This window comes from Muscardinus avellanarius (assembly GCF_963383645.1).
Source record: "Muscardinus avellanarius genome assembly, chromosome: 22".
Classification (NCBI taxonomy): domain Eukaryota; kingdom Metazoa; phylum Chordata; class Mammalia; order Rodentia; family Gliridae; genus Muscardinus; species Muscardinus avellanarius.
This window is the reverse complement of record NC_137808.1, coordinates 373,052-391,269: the sequence shown is the minus strand read 5'-3', so window position 1 is coordinate 391,269 and position 18,218 is coordinate 373,052. Positions and strand designations below refer to the sequence as shown.

At 44.7% G+C, this 18,218-nt stretch overlaps 1 protein-coding gene across 1 annotated transcript in view; it reads left to right on the top strand.

Annotated features, from left to right (window-relative positions):
- Window positions 1-18,218, top strand: part of LOC308278394 (CCA tRNA nucleotidyltransferase 1, mitochondrial-like) — a gene marked incomplete at both ends in the record, with an annotated part of 995,237 nt that overhangs the window by 968,036 nt on the left and 8,983 nt on the right. Inside the window, 6 exon segments of the mRNA XM_080718147.1 lie at window positions 6,135-6,294; window positions 6,297-6,319; window positions 7,817-7,955; window positions 10,260-10,398; window positions 12,928-13,121; window positions 17,654-17,732. Of these exon segments, the coding sequence (XP_080574273.1) occupies window positions 6,135-6,294; window positions 6,297-6,319; window positions 7,817-7,955; window positions 10,260-10,398; window positions 12,928-13,121; window positions 17,654-17,732 (734 nt within the window).

Below are 18,218 nucleotides of genomic sequence, written 5' to 3'. Positions count from 1 at the left end.
AGCAAGTTTGCAAGGCACTCAGCAAATTAATGAGACCCTGTTTCAAAATAAAATAGGAACTGGGAATGGTGGTACAAACCTATAATTCTAGTACTTGGGAGGCTGAGACAGGAGGATTGCAGATTTGAGACAGCCTCAGCAAATTGTGAGACTCTCATCAGCCTAGTGAGACCCGGTTTCAAATAAAAATAAAATAGGGCTGGGGTATAGGTCAGAGGTAGAATGCCCCTGGGTTCATTCCCCAGTACCACAAAAAATAAATAAATAAATAAATAAATAAATAAATAAATAAATAAATAAATAAATGAGAAATCTAGGTATCTGGAGAGAGGGGAGAGGTGGTAGTGATCTTGGGGCCACAGAAGGTAAAGAAAAATACAGACTGGGGTTTATCTCAGTTTGCTGAAGTCTGACCACACACTCTTAGCATTCAACGTTTTTTTGTCATTAGGCTGATTAATAATGCTTGGGTTTTATTCATTACAAAAGCTAATGTTGTCCTTAGATAGGTATTGCTATTAGATAATGGATTCTTCCCTCAAGAGATTTTTTTTTTTATTATGTAGGTCAAAGAGATCTTACAACCTTGAAGAAACCCTTAATGACTATTGGAAAACTCTTATGAAAAATGTAAGGCGTAGCAGAAAAAGTTTAAAAAATAAATTGAGCTGGGTGTAGGGCACACACCTATAACCTCAGTATTTGGGAGGCTGAGACTGGAGGATCCCGGGTTCAAGGACAGCCTCAGCAAAGTAGTGAGGTTCTCAGCAACATAGGGAGTCTCTGTTTCAAAGCAAAAAAAAAAAAAAGTTAAATATGCCTGGGGGTGTAGCTCAGTGGTAGAGTGCTCCTGGGTTCAGCCCCCCAGATACAGCCAGGCATGAAGCCCCTGTGCAACTCAGTGAGACCCTGTCTCAAAATAAAGAATAAAAAAATAGGGCTGGGGGTGTGTATCAGAGGTCGAATTTCCCTGGGCTCCATCCCCAGCACCATAAAAATAAAAAAAGAAATAGGGCTGGGGTGTAGCTTGGAGGTAGAATACTCCTAGGTTCCATCCCCAGTACCATGGGGGGGGGGGAGAGAATGAATGAGAATAAAAATGAATATCACTTTTTCTTTTCGGTACTGAGGATGGAACCCAGGGGCGTTCTACCTATGAGCTACATCTTCAGCTCTATTTTTTATTCTTTTATTTTAAAACGGAGCCTCACTGAGTTGCAAATCACTAAGTAGCTGAGGCTGTCCGCGAACCATGATCCTAGCACTCTGGAGGCTGAGATGGGATGGTCTCAGGTTCGAGGCCAACCTCAGCAACTTAGGGAGTCCCTTTGCAACTTAGTGAGACCCTATTTCAAAATTTAAAAAATATTCAGGAAACTGAGACAAGGAGGATTGTGGGCTAGAGGCCAGCCTCAACAATTTAGCGAGGTTGTGCCACTCGCCGCAAGCAGCCCTGGGAAGCCTCTGCAGTACACAGTTGTGCGGATCAGTACCAGGCTTCATTTCTAGCATCGATGCCATTCTTCTTGACACTCATTCTTCTGGAAGTTTCTTTTTAATTTTGGTCACACAGCCCGTGCGCTCTGACCACACTTAAGCCTGCACTCGCTGTAAGAGATAGTTCTTTTTTTTTTTTTTTTTTTTTTGGTGGTACTGGGGTTCCTGGAAGCCCTTCTACCTCCGGGCTACACTCCCAGACCTATTTTTTATTTTTGGAAACAGGGTCTCTTAAGCCAACACGGCTGGCTTCGAACCTGCGCGATCCTCCTGTCTCTGCCTCCCAAGCGCGGGGATTACAAGCGTGCGCCACCACGCTGGGCTTTGCAATCCACCTTTAAAGAACTATCTCGCCGGGCATGGTGGCGCACGCTTGTCATCCCTGCGCTTGGGAGGCAGAGACAGGAGGATCGCGCAGGTTCGAAGCCAGCCGTGCTGGCTTAAGATACCCTGTTTCCAAAAATAAAATAGGTCTGGGGAGTGTAGCCCGGAGGTAGAAGGGCTTCCAGGAACCCCAGTACCACCAAAAAAAAAAAAAAAAAAAAAAAAAAAGGTGGATTGCAGTGATGTTTCAGAAGGTGGGCGGGTAGATGCTGGGTGGTCCTACACAACAGACTTTCCGGGGTCCCCCAAGTCCACGGCCCAAGTAACAGACTCGGGTGGACTGGGTCTCCAAATGAGAGTTTTTTGTAAAATAGAGACTGAAGAAAAATTTGCTTTATCTTCAAGCTCTTACTCGTAACCCGTCTTCTGTGTGTAACCACCTGTGATTTAGCTGCATAGGAGGGAATTCTATTCCGACAGGCCATTGGATTCTCTCAGGATATCTAGTTTTTTGTACAGAGCCCGCGCTCCCAATGTCCAGCACCTTTCCACATGGGCAGAAGATGGGTATGAATAACGTCATGTCTCAGGTAAGCTGGGAATTCTTCCAGCTGGAAAGATTTAAGAGATTCTATAAGTGTGTGTGTGTGTGTGTGTGTGTGTGTGTGTGTGTGTGAGTGATTGGGGATTGAACCTAGGGACATTCTACTTTCTGAGCTACACCTCCAGCTATATATACATATATAGCATATAAAATATATTTTAATATATAATGTATAAAATATATTTATATTTTAAAATATTTCACATTATTTATACACATAAATAATATATACATATATAAATATATATAATGTAATAGGAATAATATAATATATAATAATATGAATAATAATATATAAGCTGGGAGTGGTGGCGCATGCTTGTAATCCCTGCGCTTGGGAGGCTGAGATAGGAGGATCACGCAGGTTCGAGGCCAGCCTCAGCTACTTAGTGAGGCTCTCAGCAACTTGCTGAGACCCTGTTTCCAAATAAAATATGAAGTGGATCTGGGAGTATAGCCTGGAAGTAGAAAGCCTCTGGCTTCCACCCCCAGTACCACCAAAATAAATAAATAAATAAAATAAAATCACATATTTTATGTTATTTATACAGATAAATAATATATACATATATAAATATATAATGTAATATAAATAATATATAATAATATAAGCCAGGAGTGGTGGCGCACACTTGTAATCCCTGCACCTGGGAGGCGGAGACACAAGGATCACACTGGTTCGGAGCCAGCCTTGCTGGCTTAAGAGACCCTGTTTCCAAATAAAAAAATATAAAAATAGGTCTGGGAGTGTAGTCCAGTGGTAGAAGGGCTTCCAGGAACCATAGTACCACCAAAAAAAATTTTTTTAAACAATAAATAAATAATAATAATAATAATAAATAATAATATATAAAATATAACATTTAAATTTTATTTAATATATTTTAAAATACATGTAAATATATATATACACACATATATATGTGTGTATATATATTATTATTTTTTGTTTTGGTGGTACTGGGGTTCCTGGAAACCCTTCTGCCTGGGTTACACTCCCAGACCTATTTTTTAAAATTTTTTTATTTGGAAACAGGGTCTCATAAGCCAGCACAGCTGGCTTCAAATCTGCGCGATCCTCCTGTCTCCGCCTCCCAAGCGTGGGGATTACAAGCGTGCGCCACCATGCCTGGCTACTATGTGTTCATTTTTTGAATGATCATCTTCTAAGAGCGAGATTCTATTCTCCATGTTGAGGCCTTTACTTCATTAATTGCATCCTTTATCTCTTTTTGGCTCTCTCTGAATTCTTTTCGAAACACCTCTATTATTTCTACAGTTATTTTCCTGATTTGATCTTCTAGAAATCCCTGAATTTCTGTTTTATCAGGTTCTGATGTTGAGGGGTTGTGGGCATTCATTGCTCCATTTTTATTCCTCTTTCCCTTGATTTCGGAAGTTTGTGCCTTCTCTGGGTTCTTCTCTGGGTCACTACGACTTCACTTAAGGTGCTCTGGATCTCGAGTCTGTGGTATCTCAGTCTCCACTACTCCATTACTGGGTTGTATCACAGAGTCTCCGACCCAGAGAGTCGATAGAGGCTGCTTTAAACTATGGGGGGTTCCAGGTTGGGCGTTCTCCTCCTGGGAGTTGTGACTATGGTGTGATATCTCTGCCACTGCCACTCCCCCACTGGGTCAAGTCCCTGGGAGTGCAGTACTGGGATTTCTCCTCTAGGGGCCACAATTTGACTCACGTTTGTTGAGTGCGCTGATGGAGCTGTAGTGGACTCGGTGAATTCGCTGCTGCTGCCGCCAGTGGCATTATGGCGCCGCTGCCACACCCTCAGCCGTGAGGCTGGTGTATTTCTTCTCTGGTTTTGAGCTCTGCTCTCAGTCCCTGCAGGGTGTGCTGAGCCCAGCCTCTGGGAGCTTTAGATGCTCCCTGCACCGAAAAATCTGCTGAATTCTGCCCGGCTGTTCCACAGTGGCTCACCTCAGCTCACTGTCCGCCGCTCCTCTCTGGAGCCTGCTGGGCTGTTGAGTGCGTTGGTCTGGTGCTGTCCAGTGAATTTGCCGCTGCCGCCGGCAGTAAGGCGCTGCTGCCGTGTCCTTGGGTATGAGGCCGGCGTATCTCCTCTGTGGCTCTGAGCTCCGTTCTGAGTGCCCCTCCTCTCTGGGGCCTGGTGCTGCAAGAGAAGATGGCGCCCGCCACTTCGCGCCACGTTTCTGGCCGCAGCACTGCGGTCTGGTTTCTTTCTGGTGTCTCGTTTTTCCAGCCCTCTTTTTCTCTTTCCCTTATTACATTTTTTGTTTCTCTGCTGATGATATTTTCTGGCTATGAAAGGCGCTGATTTTGTGGTAATAGAGATTGGTTGTTAGCGGGGCTTGTAAGCCCCGCTTTTCTCCGTCGCCATCTTCCCGGAAGTTCTGCTTTTTACATTTTATTTGTGGGCCATATGACTGTATATTAAACAATTCACTACGTGGGCTGTGTGGTGAGGGAGACTGCACTGGAAATCTGGTGGGAAGGGAGTGTCATTCATCTCCGTTGGGAGCTTGTGTGGAAGGTGTTTCTTGCGGGAGGCCGCAGTTAGCGAGGGCTGGAAGGCACCCTTTTCAAGAAAGAGATGCCACTCTTTGGGTGTCTTGATGCTTACCTAGATGCTTACCTTTATAGCTACTAAAACCGCTTATCCCGTAGGGAGCAGCCGTTCAATTAACTGTGATGGGGTGAGTTTTTGATAATGTGCAAATCTTGTTAGCATTCAGGCATGATCACACGGTTGTTTTGTTTTAATCTGGCATTGTCACAGAATCATGGTTGATGTTGAGGTTTGGTGAAATTGTCTGTTTCACAGAACATCGGGGTCTAGTTGTGAGTGGCGGGCCAACTTGTCACAATCTTAGGTGTTAATAAAAGGGTCAGAGCAGTTGTGGGTGTCAGTAGGTTCTCTGTGGTGTTCTTTGGTGACAATGGTACGTTATAGTGAACTTTGCCTTTTTCTATATATGAGGAGTCAAGTCTGTAGTTGGAGATGTTAGTTTCAGTGTTCCTATGTTTCTTTTTAGAATTAGATATGAACTGGCTTCAAACATTATATGTTACTTCTTGTTGGATTTGTGGTAAATATTTTTATCCTAAGTGATCAAATATCTGATAGTTTTGTACCTGAATATACTGTCTTGGTATCTGTTCACAAGTAATACAAAAACACTTAGCATTAGCAGTGGTGTACACCTGTAATCCCAGGACTTGGGAGGCTGAGACAGGAGGATCTCATGGTCATGGTGAACCTCAGTGACGTAGCAGGGCACTCTGAGGACCTTGTTGGTGAAAATCACTTGGTGAATTTTGTTTCAAGATAAAATAAGGCTGGGGATGTAGCTCAGAGGTAGAAATGCCTCTGGGTTCAGTCCTCAGTACCTCCCAAAAAAACCATATACATATAAACTATTAAAAAGAAAGCAAACTATTTGCATTGTCCTTTGGTAATAATTTAAATTTATGTCGATGATCTTGAAACATTGTGAAATTCAGGATTATTTTCTTCAGTGGTCAAGAAAGCTTTGCAAAGTTTCTGATTGCCTTAGTTCAAAATGTAATTGACTGTAGAACGATTCGATTTTCCGTGTCTGGATATTGTTCTTGTTTTCCTATGGAGAGGCTCAAATTAGTGCCCCGTACTGTCTCTCATAGACGACAGACCCGGTAGTTTGTCAATTGTGAAAAGCACATTGAAATGAAAATCTTCTTTCTGTTTTTACAGAGAAAAGAGAACCATGAGTTGAGACTAGCCGGAGGTGCGGTGAGGGACTTACTAAATGGGGTGAAGCCTCAAGATGTGGACTTTGCCACCACGGCCACCCCCGCCCAGATGAAGGGGCTGTTTGAGTCGGCAGGGATTCGCTTGATTAACAACAAGGGAGAGAGCACGGAACCATTACTGCCAGGGTGAGCGAGAAGTCTGACCTTTAGTTGATTGCATTATTGTTGTTTGTGTAACATTAAAAATGTTTGATATTTACCTCTTACATCTATAGTTTCTCTCTCTCTCTGTGTGTGTGTGTGTGTGTGTGTGTGTGTGTGTGTGTGTGTGTGTGATGGGGATGGTACCAGGGATTGAACCCAGGGGCAAGTGTCGCAAGCCCTCCTCGACCCTTCCCGTCGTCACACTCGCCTCTCGAGGCCCTGAGGGGTGGGATTCGGGATGTCGCCCAAGACTAGAGCGGAGCACGTGCGCAGTCCAGAGGAATCCTTGACGGCTTCTCGGTACCGGAGAGTGACTTTCACTTCCTAATGCCGAGCCTGCGCTCCTGCTGGGCGTGCCAGCCTCTCTGGTGACCCTCGCAGTGTCTGTTTGTTGGGTCTGCCTTCTCTTGTACCTCTGTTCTGCTTTTTCTACTGTGTTGGATCTTTTTTTTTTTCCTTTAGATTTTTTCTCCACATTTGCTTGTCTGTGTTCTCATTTTCCGAGGCTCAGCTCGTGCGTCTTTTGAAGCTAGCTAACTTTCCCAACTGGAGGTGGTTTCTTTGCCAGCACTGAGTCTTAGGAGTCATGAGCTTCCCTGGTGAGCACTAGTAAAGGAGTTTTCCAGATAATTAATCTCTGATGGGTCGTTTGGTTCATGGTGTATAGTCCATAGACCGACAGCTCTTTGCAGACTGTAGCTGTTAGAATTCCAAGAGTAGCTTGCCATGACATCGGAAGGCCGCAGTACCCTGCCGTGAGGCTTCTTCTCCAGCCCAACACACCACTTGTCGGAGTTGCTGTCTTTGTAGGTTGGTATTCACCTTGTGTAATCGCTGCATTTATTTATTTATTCTATTTAATTTTAATTTAGTTTTATTTTTTTGGTGGTACTGGGGTTCCTGGAAACCCTTCTACCTCCGGGCTACACTCCCAGACCTATTTGATATTTTTATTTGGAAACCAGGTCTCTTAAGCCAGTGAGGCTGGCTTCAAACCAGCGTGATCCTCCTGTCTCCACTTCCCAAGCACCGGGATTACAAGTATGTGCCATACCCAGCATAACTGCTGTATTTAAAACTTGTATTTGCCGTTTTGGGATCTTTCTTTGAATGTTGTTTTTCTCTTGGAAGGTACACGTTTGCTAGAGTTTTAAGGGACATAGATATCATGAATGGTTAGGGTTCTAGGACTTTGTTTTCATGACTAACTTCTTTTTTACACCCTATCCGGTGATACTAGAAGGTAATGAGGTAAATATTTTGTTTCCACGCCGAGTGTGGTGGCGCACGCTTGTCATCCCCGCACTTGCGAGGCGGAGACAGGAGGATCTCACAGGTTCGAAGCCAGCTGTGCGCACTGGCTTAGGAGACCCTGTTTCCAAATAAAAAATATCAAATAGGTCTGGGAGTGTAGCCCGGAGGTAGAAGGGCTTCCAGGAACCCCAGTACCACCAAAAAAAAAAAAAAATTTTGTTTCGGCTTCACGAAGAAAATTTTGAAATCACCGCACTGCGGATCGATGTCATCACTGACGGAAGACACGCCAAGGTAGAATTCACAACGGACTGGCAGAAAGATGCGGAGCGCAGGGATCTCACCATCAACTACATGTTTCTGGGTAATTCACGTGGAGAGAGATGATCACGTGTTAACCTAGTCCATCAGAGCACTCTTTCCAACATAAGACGTGCATTTTGGAAATTCTCTCAAGAAGTTGAATTGACTTTTAAGAAATTTGTTACCTAGTTTTCTTGGTGTCGTGTGGTCTCACGTCATCAGGTTGATAATGTGCGTGATGGGGACACGTACGCGCAGCACTTGGGGAAGCAAGTTTTTCTTGGGGTATTGGGGATTGAACCCAAGGGCGTTCTAACTCTTAGAACTGTATGTGCAGTGTAGCCTTATTTTATTTTTCTTTTACAACTAGCGTTTTGCTAAGTTGCCAAGGGTGGTCTTGAAGTGACAACCCTCCCTTCTCAGCCTCACAGGTACCGGGACGATGGCACCTGCGCACCCCCGCGCCCGGCTCTGTTATTGTTTCTAGCAGCTCATGTATCCTATTGGGTCGAACCCAGATTCGGATCGTTTCACTCATGAGCCATCACGTGCAGATTGGTTGGGCTTTAAGGGAGTTGGTGATCACAGGCGTTTTAGTTGGTGCCTAATATATTGACACAGCTGATTAATTTACTAACTGTCTAAGCAGCGTAGGGAAGGTGTGCTGTCCAGGTGCTCGTGCACTCTGTTCTTCAAATTTTGAGATATTTCAGGTAAGAATTTTTAGAAGTTCTTCAGAAGAAGAAATTGCCCAGTTTTTATTATCACCGGAGCGCAGTCACAGTCTCGCACCCCTACAGCGGGAGGGTTTAGGGAAGGACCACGGCCCCAAAGGCCCCAGCGCCATGGCACTGCCTGTCACTCAGGAGAGGGAGCGCACTTGGGTCGTTATTTTGTTTTACTTTCCAAGTATGCAGATAGGTAGTTTATTTCATATGATCTTATGCGTTAAGAAAGGTTAACAGCTTTTACATTGTCCACTTTTATTTTTATTGCGTGGTGTTTTGCTTAACGGATCTCATTGTAGCAGTCGTGCTTAGGGGCCGAGCAGGGCGTTAGGTGGGAATGAGTGACCAGAGTCTTTGCCCTCGTGTCGTGCGTAGTCTCAGGCGGCAGGGGACGCCCCAGGGGTCTCAAAAAATGACATTAAGTCATGCGCCGGGCGTGGTGGCGCACGCTTGTCATCCCCGCGCTTGGGAGGCGGAGACAGGAGGATCGCGCAGGTTCGAAGCCAGCCGTGCTGGCGTAAGAGACCCTGTTTCAAAAATATAAAATAGGTCTGGGAGTGTAGCCCGGAGGAAGAAGGGCTTCCAGGAACCCCAGTACCACCAAAAAAAAAAAAAAAAAAAAAAAAATGACATTAAGTCAGTGAAGGAAAATCTCATTAAGTGATGAGTCAAAAAAAAAAAAGTAAAAAGATAGGTTGCAGTGTTTAAAGAAAGCATCGCTAGGCCGGGCGTGGTGGTGCACGCTTGTAATCCCAGTACTTGGGAGGCTGAGATGGGAGGATCCGGGTTCACGGACAGCCTCAGCTACTTAGGCCCTGTGCAACTCAGTGAGACCCTGTTTTAAAATAAAGAATAAGCCGGGCGTGGTGGCGCACGCTTGTAATCCCCGCGCTTGGGAGGCAGAGACAGGAGGATCGCGCAGGTTCGAAGCCAGCCGCGTGCTGGCTTAGGAGACCCTGTTTCCAAATATAAAATGTGAAAATAGGTCTGGGAGTGTAGCCCGGAGGTAGAAGGGCTTCCAGGAACCCCAGTACCACCAAAAATAATAATAATAATAATAAAATAAATAAAATAAAATAAAGAATAAAAAATAGGTTGGAGCCGGGCGTGGTGGCGCACACTTGTAATCCCCGCGCTTGGGAGGCAGAGACAGGAGGATCGCGCAGGTTCAAAGCCAGCCGCGCGAGCTGGCTTAGGAGACCCTGTTTCCAAATAAAAATGTAAAAATAGGTCTGGGAGTGTAGCCTGGAGGTAGAAGGGCTTCCAGGAACCCCAGTACCACCAAAAAAAAAAAAAAAAAAAATAGGTTGGAGCATAGATCTGAGGTAGACCATCCCTGGGTTTCAACCCTAATATTGCCAAAAATATTAAAAAATCAAAAATCATTGCTAGTAGTATATGCATGGATGATTTTGTCAGTAGGAGTAATTTTACTTTTAAATTGATATAACAAAACAGGAACATTATGGGGTGTCGTGTGACGTTTTTGTACACAGACACATTATATAAGGTCCGTCAGGTTGAAGGTGTCTCGGTCCTCTGTTGGTTTTCATTTCTTGATGGTGAAAGTCTTTGAACTGTGTTTTCTGTGCTTTCGGGAGCGTAGTCCAGCGTGGCCGTCTCTGTCCACTCCACAGCAGCACCCCGGGCTTCCCATTCTTACCTCATCATGACGCAGCGCCCGGCCATGCCCTTGGCCGTCCCTCCCGCGCCTGCAGCCACCTCTCTACCCCTCGGGGAGCACCCTGTGCTCTCACCCCTGGGAGTCCAGCTGTTGTAGATTCCACGGGGTGGGTTCCACTTGGCTTGTGTGTCTGTGCCTGCCTTCCTTCAATTATTACAATAATCTCCAGTTTGCCGGGCGTGCTGGCACACACTTGTCATTCCTGCGCTTGGGAGGCTGAGACAGGAGGATCGCACGGGTTCAAAGCCAGCCTCAGCTTCTGAGTGAGGCTCTCGGCAACTTAGTGAGACCCTATTTCCAAATAAAATAGAAAATAGGTCTGGGAGTGTAGCCCGGAGGTAGAAAGGCTCTGGGTTCCACCCCCCAGTACCACCAAAATCATCACCATCATCATCACCACCACCATCATCTTCTCCAGTTCTGTTTTTGCTACCTCAACTGTCAGGGTTTTATCCTTTTCCACGACCGGGCAGTAGGCCGTTGTGTAGACCCAGCACATTTTCTGTCTTTGTTCGTGAGCTGGCTGACTGTTTCCTTTCTGGCTCTTCTGAGTAGCAGGGTAGCACACGCAGGCGTACGGACGTCCATTTGACGTGGTTATTTTCTCTCCTTTGGATATAGAGCCGCAAGTGGGGTTCCCGGATCCTGTAGATAGATCCTTTCCTAGTGTTTGAGTAGCTTCCACCATACGTCCCACAGGAGCTGTGTTCATGTATGTTCTCTGTAGAAATATTCATGGGTGTAACATCCTGGACAACGTTACTTTGTTGAGCTTTATTGTTTTTTTACACCTGTAGCTGTATGCATATCTTCTTTGGAGAAAGCTCTCTTTAAGTCTGTTGTTTATTTTGTGTCTTGGGTTATGTTTTAGTAGTGAGTTTTTAAAGTTTTTTTAAAATACATTTTAGATATTATCCCATTGTCAGGTGTTGAGTTGGCAATTATTGTCTCCCATTCTGTAGGTTCTTTTGTCTAATATATATTATTTTCCAGCAGTGACTTTGAACCCAGGGTCCTTGTACGTGTAAGCTACGCCCCCTATTTTTTTTTTAAGTAGGGTCTTGCTAAGTTGTCGAGGTTGGCCTCAAATCCATATTCAAACTTCTAAGTTAGGTGCATAGCATCATGCTAGTAATTTTTAAAGTGTAGTCTCCAAGCTTTTTTACAATACCAGGGATTCAACCCAGGGACATCTATTTCCGAGCTCCCCCCGCCCCCCAGCCCTACTTTTTATTCTTTATTTGGGAATGGTTTCACTAAGTTGCAGAGGGCCTCACTAAGTGGTTGAGGCTGGTTGTGACCTTAGATCCTCCTGTCTCAGATACCCAAGGACTGGGATTACAAGTGTGCGCCATCACACCCGAGTGACGTCAGGTTTTATAACCTTTCCTAACTGGCAAGTTTATGTTTAATAATACTCATTTTTTAAAAGGGGAGAATCATTTGAGTTTATATGAGGTCATATATATTTTTAATGATTTTTTTAACGGTACTGGGGATGGAACTAGGTGCATTCTACCTCTGAGCGACACCCCCAGCCCTATATTTTAGTCTTTTTATTTTTTGAAACAGGGTCTCACTGAGTTGTAAAGGGCTTCACTTAGTAGCTGAGGCTGTCTGCGAACCGTGATCCTCCGGTCTCTGCCTCCTGAATACTGGGATTACAAACCTGCACCACCACCCCTGGCTCACAGTTTTTTAATAAATGCTGTTTATCTAAGTTGGAGTATTTGTTGTTTCTCTTTCCAAATGGAACAGAAATCAAGATTTCGCCTTCTTTTAGTCTTTAGTGTGGATCAGTGGTGAATTTGTTAAGGCCGTGAGTGGTGCATGGAGACATTTGATGGTTTTCTATTGAGGTTTTATGTAATATGTTTCATTGTCTGCAGCCATGTTGTCGTGGTTGAGGTTATCCATCCACGCTATTGATATGCATAGAGCGGCCGGTTTCCGGGAGTCAGGACTGTTCGGCGATTGCATCGCAGTCTGTAGATGGTGGGCTGATCTCTCCGTGGACCATAAGCACAGATTCTGAGGCCTTTGGGTTGTAGCTCTTTTTAACCTTGACCGTTACTTAATTAGTAGGTCTTGGATTTCTCCTTTGAAAATAAAAAGCAAGTGCAGAATTAACCTAATGATTTTTAAGGTCTTTCTAGACCTAATAAAGTTGGCATACTTTTTTTTTTTTAACTAAATAGATGGAGGGCAATGAAAAAAATGAGGTTTCTGGTTGTCTTGGCCTGTGTTCTCATTTCTACAGTTCAAAACAAATGCCTCCCTAGCTTAGAGGAAGGAGTATTTATTTGTTTACCGTTATTAGGTATTTCAGGGTCAGTCCATGTTGGGCCTGGTCTGTGGAGATCAGGGCGTGCTGGCAGGAAGAGGAGAGAGGGCGAATGTGAGTCTGCACTGTTACATTGTGGAGGCCGGAAAGAGACAGACAGACAGACAGACAGTGAGAGTGTAGTGGGAGGAGAGCCCTTGTGGAGTCGCAGCGACCCGACTTAGTGGCCACGTAATTCTTACCTGGCTACCTTGTTTACATGAGGCGTAAATCCAACTAGTGACACCGGTGGTTTGTGAATATAGAGATGACGTCCTCTGAGGCTTTCGTCTGGCAGGCTTTATGGCAGAATTGTGGAGAAGCCCGGCGAGCATCACCCCGAGACTTTGGAAGCCATCGCGGAGAACGCGAAAGGCTCGGCGGGCATCTCCGGAGAGCGAATATGGGTGGAATTGAAGATAATTCTTGTCGGCAGCCACGTGACTCATTTGGTGCACCTCATCTATGACCTTGACGTGGCTCCACACCTAGGTGAGAGCAAGTTGTGACGTGTCAGTATTTGGCAAGGAAGTATCTGGTTGCAAGTTTCATAAGGAGCCGTGTTTGGAGGCACATGTGTATGATTCAAGTCTGTCCATATTGAGACAGAAGGCCGGTGGGTTGGAGGGCGGCCTCAGCAACTTAGCGGGACTCTGTTTCAAACTACAAGTTAAAAAGGCCCGGGCGGGGGTACAGGTTGGTGGTAGAATATCTTTGGATTTCATCACCAGCGACCCCCAAAACAATAAATCATTGAGCTTCAGAATTTTGGGGGTGAAGATTGCAACACACGTGGCCCATTAGACAGCTGAAACGTTTCTCTCACCACCTTAGGTTTTCTAGGCACAAGGTCGTCCAGGGCAGGTCGTCGAGGGCAGGACGACCTTGTCATCTCGTCTGTCTGAAGACGGTTCTATAGAAACGGGTGGCCACAGAGAAATCCCACGGTGGCCTGTGTCGGCCACTCGGCAGCTAGACCAGGCCTTTGGGAGTAGAATTCATCACAAGGACGTTGTGGCATCTGGATATCACCCAAAAGAGACCACCGACTCAGAAGATGTAAAGTTAAAGATTTTATTCCATGGGGATAAACTCTGATGCACCAGGACTACACTTGGGGTCTGAAACTTCTGTACACAGCCCTGAGCTGTGGCGGGAACAGGCTATACTCCCAGACCCGTTTTTATATTTTTACTTGGAAACAGGGTCTCCTAAGCAGCAAGGCTGGCTTCGAACCTACGCGATCCTCATGTCTCCGCCTTCCAAGTGCAGGGATTATAAGCGTGCGCCACCACGCCCGGCCTGCTCTAAACTCTTAAAAGTAGTGAGAGTATTTTTTTTTTTTTTTTAATTTTATTTTATTGGTGCACTGTATTCATACATCATAGTGAGATACAAACTTTTGTAGACATACATGCACACATCGCCCAGTCAGCCCCCACCCGATCCCCACCCCATTCTCTCCCCATCCCTCCCTCCCATGCTTGGCTTAGTGGTTGACATCAAGTATTATAGCAATTTATCCTAAATTAAAAATGATAATCTCACATAACAGTTTCATTTGTCTGATACCAAGCTTTTGATGACTTAAAGATAACATTTCAATATTTCTTTTTGCTTTCTTTCTTACCAGAGAATATTTTTTTCTTTTTTTTAGGTGAAACTATCATATATTTATTTTTCAGAAAAAAATCTATCCTGATATGGAATATGGACTCTAGATACCCAAAACAATCTCGAAGCAAAAACAAAGCTAGAAGATGTATATTTTCTGATTTCAAACCATATAAAGCTACAATAATTGAAACAGTGTAGTACTGTTCTAAAGGCAGATATATAGACCATTGGAGTTAAATACAAGCCTAGAGCTAACTTCTTCCCTATATTGTCAAGTTATTTTTGACAAGGTTTCCACGAAGATTTGGTGGTGGAAATAATAATCTTTTAACTAAATATTGTTGAAAAATAATAATTACATGGAAAAGAATAAAATTGGACCCTTACCTAATCCCACATACAAGTATTAACTCAAACTAGATAAAAGACCTAAATATAAATCTTAAGACTATAAACTTTTAGGAGAAAATCTGGGTCATAAAACCTCACAACATTGAAATTGGCAGTGATTTCTTGGATATGATTTCAATGGCATAGACAACAGAAGAATATACAAACTCCCTAAAAAAAAAAAAAAAAAGAAAATATTGTATATCCAAAGACAATGTAAACAGAGTTAAAAGTTACTAATAGAATTGGATAAAATATTTCCAAATGCTATATCTGAAGGTATATTAATATTCCAACTAGAAATCCTAAAAATTAACAACAATAAAGGCAAACAATACAATTTAGAGATAGGTAAAAGACTAACATAAATAATGAATCTCCACAGATAACCAATCTTAGTTGTCTGTTGGATGGAAACTCTTGTTTCTCTGGTTCTGGTGAGTGTTACCTATTTCTTCTTTGTAGTTAATCTCTTTGAGTATTTTCTCTAGCGCTGGTTTTGAAGACATAAATTCCTTCAGTTTCTGTTTGTCATGGAAGCTTCTTATTTCTCCATCTAATTTGATAGAAAGTTTTGCTGGATAGGAAATTTTTGGCTGGAAGTTGTTTTCTTTCAGAGTTTGGAATATGTTACTCCAAGCCCTTCTGGCTCTCATGACTTGGTTTGGGAAGTCTGGAGTGATTCTAATTGGTTTGCCTCTGAATGTCACTTGGCCCTTTGTTTTTGTTGCCTTTAAGATTCTCTGCTTGGCTTCCACATTGGTCATTTTGACAATTATATGGCGTGGGGATCCTCTTCTCCGATCCTGTCTAAAGGGAGTTCTATAAGTTTCCTGGATCTGTGTATCAACCTCTTGCTCTATATTTGGAAAATTTTCTGCTATTACTTCCTTGAAGAGATTGTTGATCCCTTTGGTATCACTTTCTTTTCCCTCCTCTATTCCAATTATTCTTAGGTTAGCTCTCTTAAGATGGGCCCATATTTCTTCAATGTCAGATTCCTGCTGTTGGATATCTTTTTCTAGATTAGAAACTATGCATTCATTTTTGGATTGCTCATCTTCTAAGAGCGAGATTCTGTTCTCCATGTGGTCTAATCGGTTGTTTGTGCTTTGAATTGAGGCCTTTACTTCATTAATTGCATCCTTTATCTCTTTTTGGCTCTCTCTGAGTTCTTTTCGAAGCACCTCTATTATTTCTACAGTTATTTTCCTGATTTGATCTTCTAGAAATCTCTGATTTTCTGTTTTATCAGGTTCTGATGTTGTGGGGTTGTGCACATTCATTACTTCAGTGTTATTCCTCTTTCCCATGATTTCGGAGGTTTGTGCCTTCTCTGGGTTCTTCCCTTGGGTCACTATGGCTTCACTTAAGGTGCTCTGGATCTCGAGTCTGTATTATCTCAGACCCTACTACTCCTTTACTGGGTTGTATCACAGAGTCTCCGACCCAGGGAGTCGATAGAGGCTGCTTTAAACTATGGGGGGTGCCAGGTTGCACGTTCTCCTATGGTGTGATATCTCTGCCACCACCACTCCCTCACTGGGTCAAGTCCCAGGAGGCACAATACTGGGATTTCTCCTCTGTGGCCCGCAATTTGACTCACTGTTCTTGAGTACGTAGATGTAGCTGTACTGGACTCGGTGAATTCACTGCTGCTGCCGCCACCGGTGGCAATATGGCGCCTCTGCCACGCCCTCGGCCATGAGGCTGGCGTATTTTTTCTTCTCTGGTTTTGATTTCCACTCTGAATCCCTGCAGCGTGTGCTGAGCTCAGCCACTGGGAGCTTTAAATGCTGTCTGCGCCAAAAGATCCTGCCTGGCTGTCCCGCATCGGCTCACCTCGGCTTGCTGTAGCCGTCCGCTGAGTTCGCCGCTGCCGCCGGCAGTATGGCGCTGCTGCCGCGTCCTCGGGCGCGTGTGTCTCCTCTGTGGCCCTGAGCTCTGTTCTCAGTCCGCTTTCTCTCTGGAGCCTGGTGGTTTTTTTGTTTTTCTGGTGATGGTGTTTTCTGGCTATGAAAGGCGCTCTTTTTGTGGTAATGGAGATTGGTTGTTAGCGGGACTCTTAAGCCCCGCTTTTCTCGGTCGCCCTAGTGAGAGTATTTTGAATTACCCAAAAAACTGCTCTCTGGAGCATAAGCAGACTTTTTTTTTTTTTTTTTTTTTTTGCCTTCTACCTCCGGGCTACACCCCCACCCTATTTTATATTTTATTTGGAAGCTGGGCATTTGCAATTTAAGGATCTCGGTTTGCAGACAGTCTCAGCTACTTAGTGAGGCCCTTGCAACTCAGTGAGACCCTGTTTCAAAATAAAGAATAAAAAAATACGGCTAGGGTATGGCTCAGAGGTAGAATGCTCCGGAGTTCCATCCCCAGTACCGCAAAAATAAATAAATAAAATATATTTTATTTGGAAACGGGGTCTCACTAGGTTACTGAGAGCCTCACTAAGAGGCTGAGACTGGCTTCAAACCTGCGCTATTCTCCTGTCTCAGCCTCCCGAGTACTGGGATTACAAGCTTGTGGCACCACACCCAGCTAAGCAGACATTTTATAAAAGTTTGCTATTGAAACTTTCCTAAATTTTCCCTAGAAGTAGGTAAGTATGAGAAATCAAGCCAGTCTTTTCTTTACCCAGAGACCCACGAATCAACGAAGAGACCAGAATGAAAACCCCATCCTACTGATTTTCTCTGAGACGTGGTTCTTTGCGCCCTTCTCCAGCTGTCCTTGCGATCGCCTAGCGGTGCTCTAAGGCTCTGACCGTCCTGGTGCCCTGTCCACCCACTCCCTTGCACGGCGCATGGGTCTTTTGTGGAGGGAGTGCTCAGGCCCTGCTCAGGACGTTTGTAGCTTTGTTGACTTCAGCCTTTGGCCTGGGGCGGTTGTTTGGGAGCTGGAGAGTACGCGCCCACCGTGGACGCAGAGATGCACACCTTCCTCTTATGGGGTGTCCGCCTTGGTCCAGCGGTGCGGTTCTCACTGGGATGAAACAGGCCTCTTCCTGCTTTCTGCAGAAGCTGTGTCTAAGCAGTTAGGGGGCACTGCGGCGGGATCTGACCGCATCTGTGAGGGACCTGGAGAGAAGGGCGTGCTGTATGTGCGAGCCTTTCTTCATCACTTCTAATTTAAGTGGCCGCTTCCTTATCTGAACATGGGTAGCATTTAATAGATTTCCTGCCTTTTGGAGCTTACCTTTTTTTTTTTTTGGTGGTGGGGGTATCATACTGGGGATTCCGCCCAGGGACATTCTACCTCCAAGCTATGCCCCCAGCCCTCTTTTCTTTTTTCCTTGCAAACAAGGCCTCACTAAGTTGAGAGCCTCTCTTAGGTTGCTGAGGCTGGGCTCGAACCTGTGATGTTCCTGTCTCAGCCTCCCAAGTACTGGGATTATAGATGTGTGTCGCCACACATGGCTCAGATCTTACATCTTAGCGCACTTCGTTACCAGGAAAAGGTCGGAGGCAGACTTGTGGTGGCCTTTATTTCCTCCCTGGTAATGTGAGTGCTTCCCGGGCAGGCGCCTTACCCTCCCCAGAGCCCTTTGGAGAAGACAGGATACTCGGCTCTCCTTGGAATTAC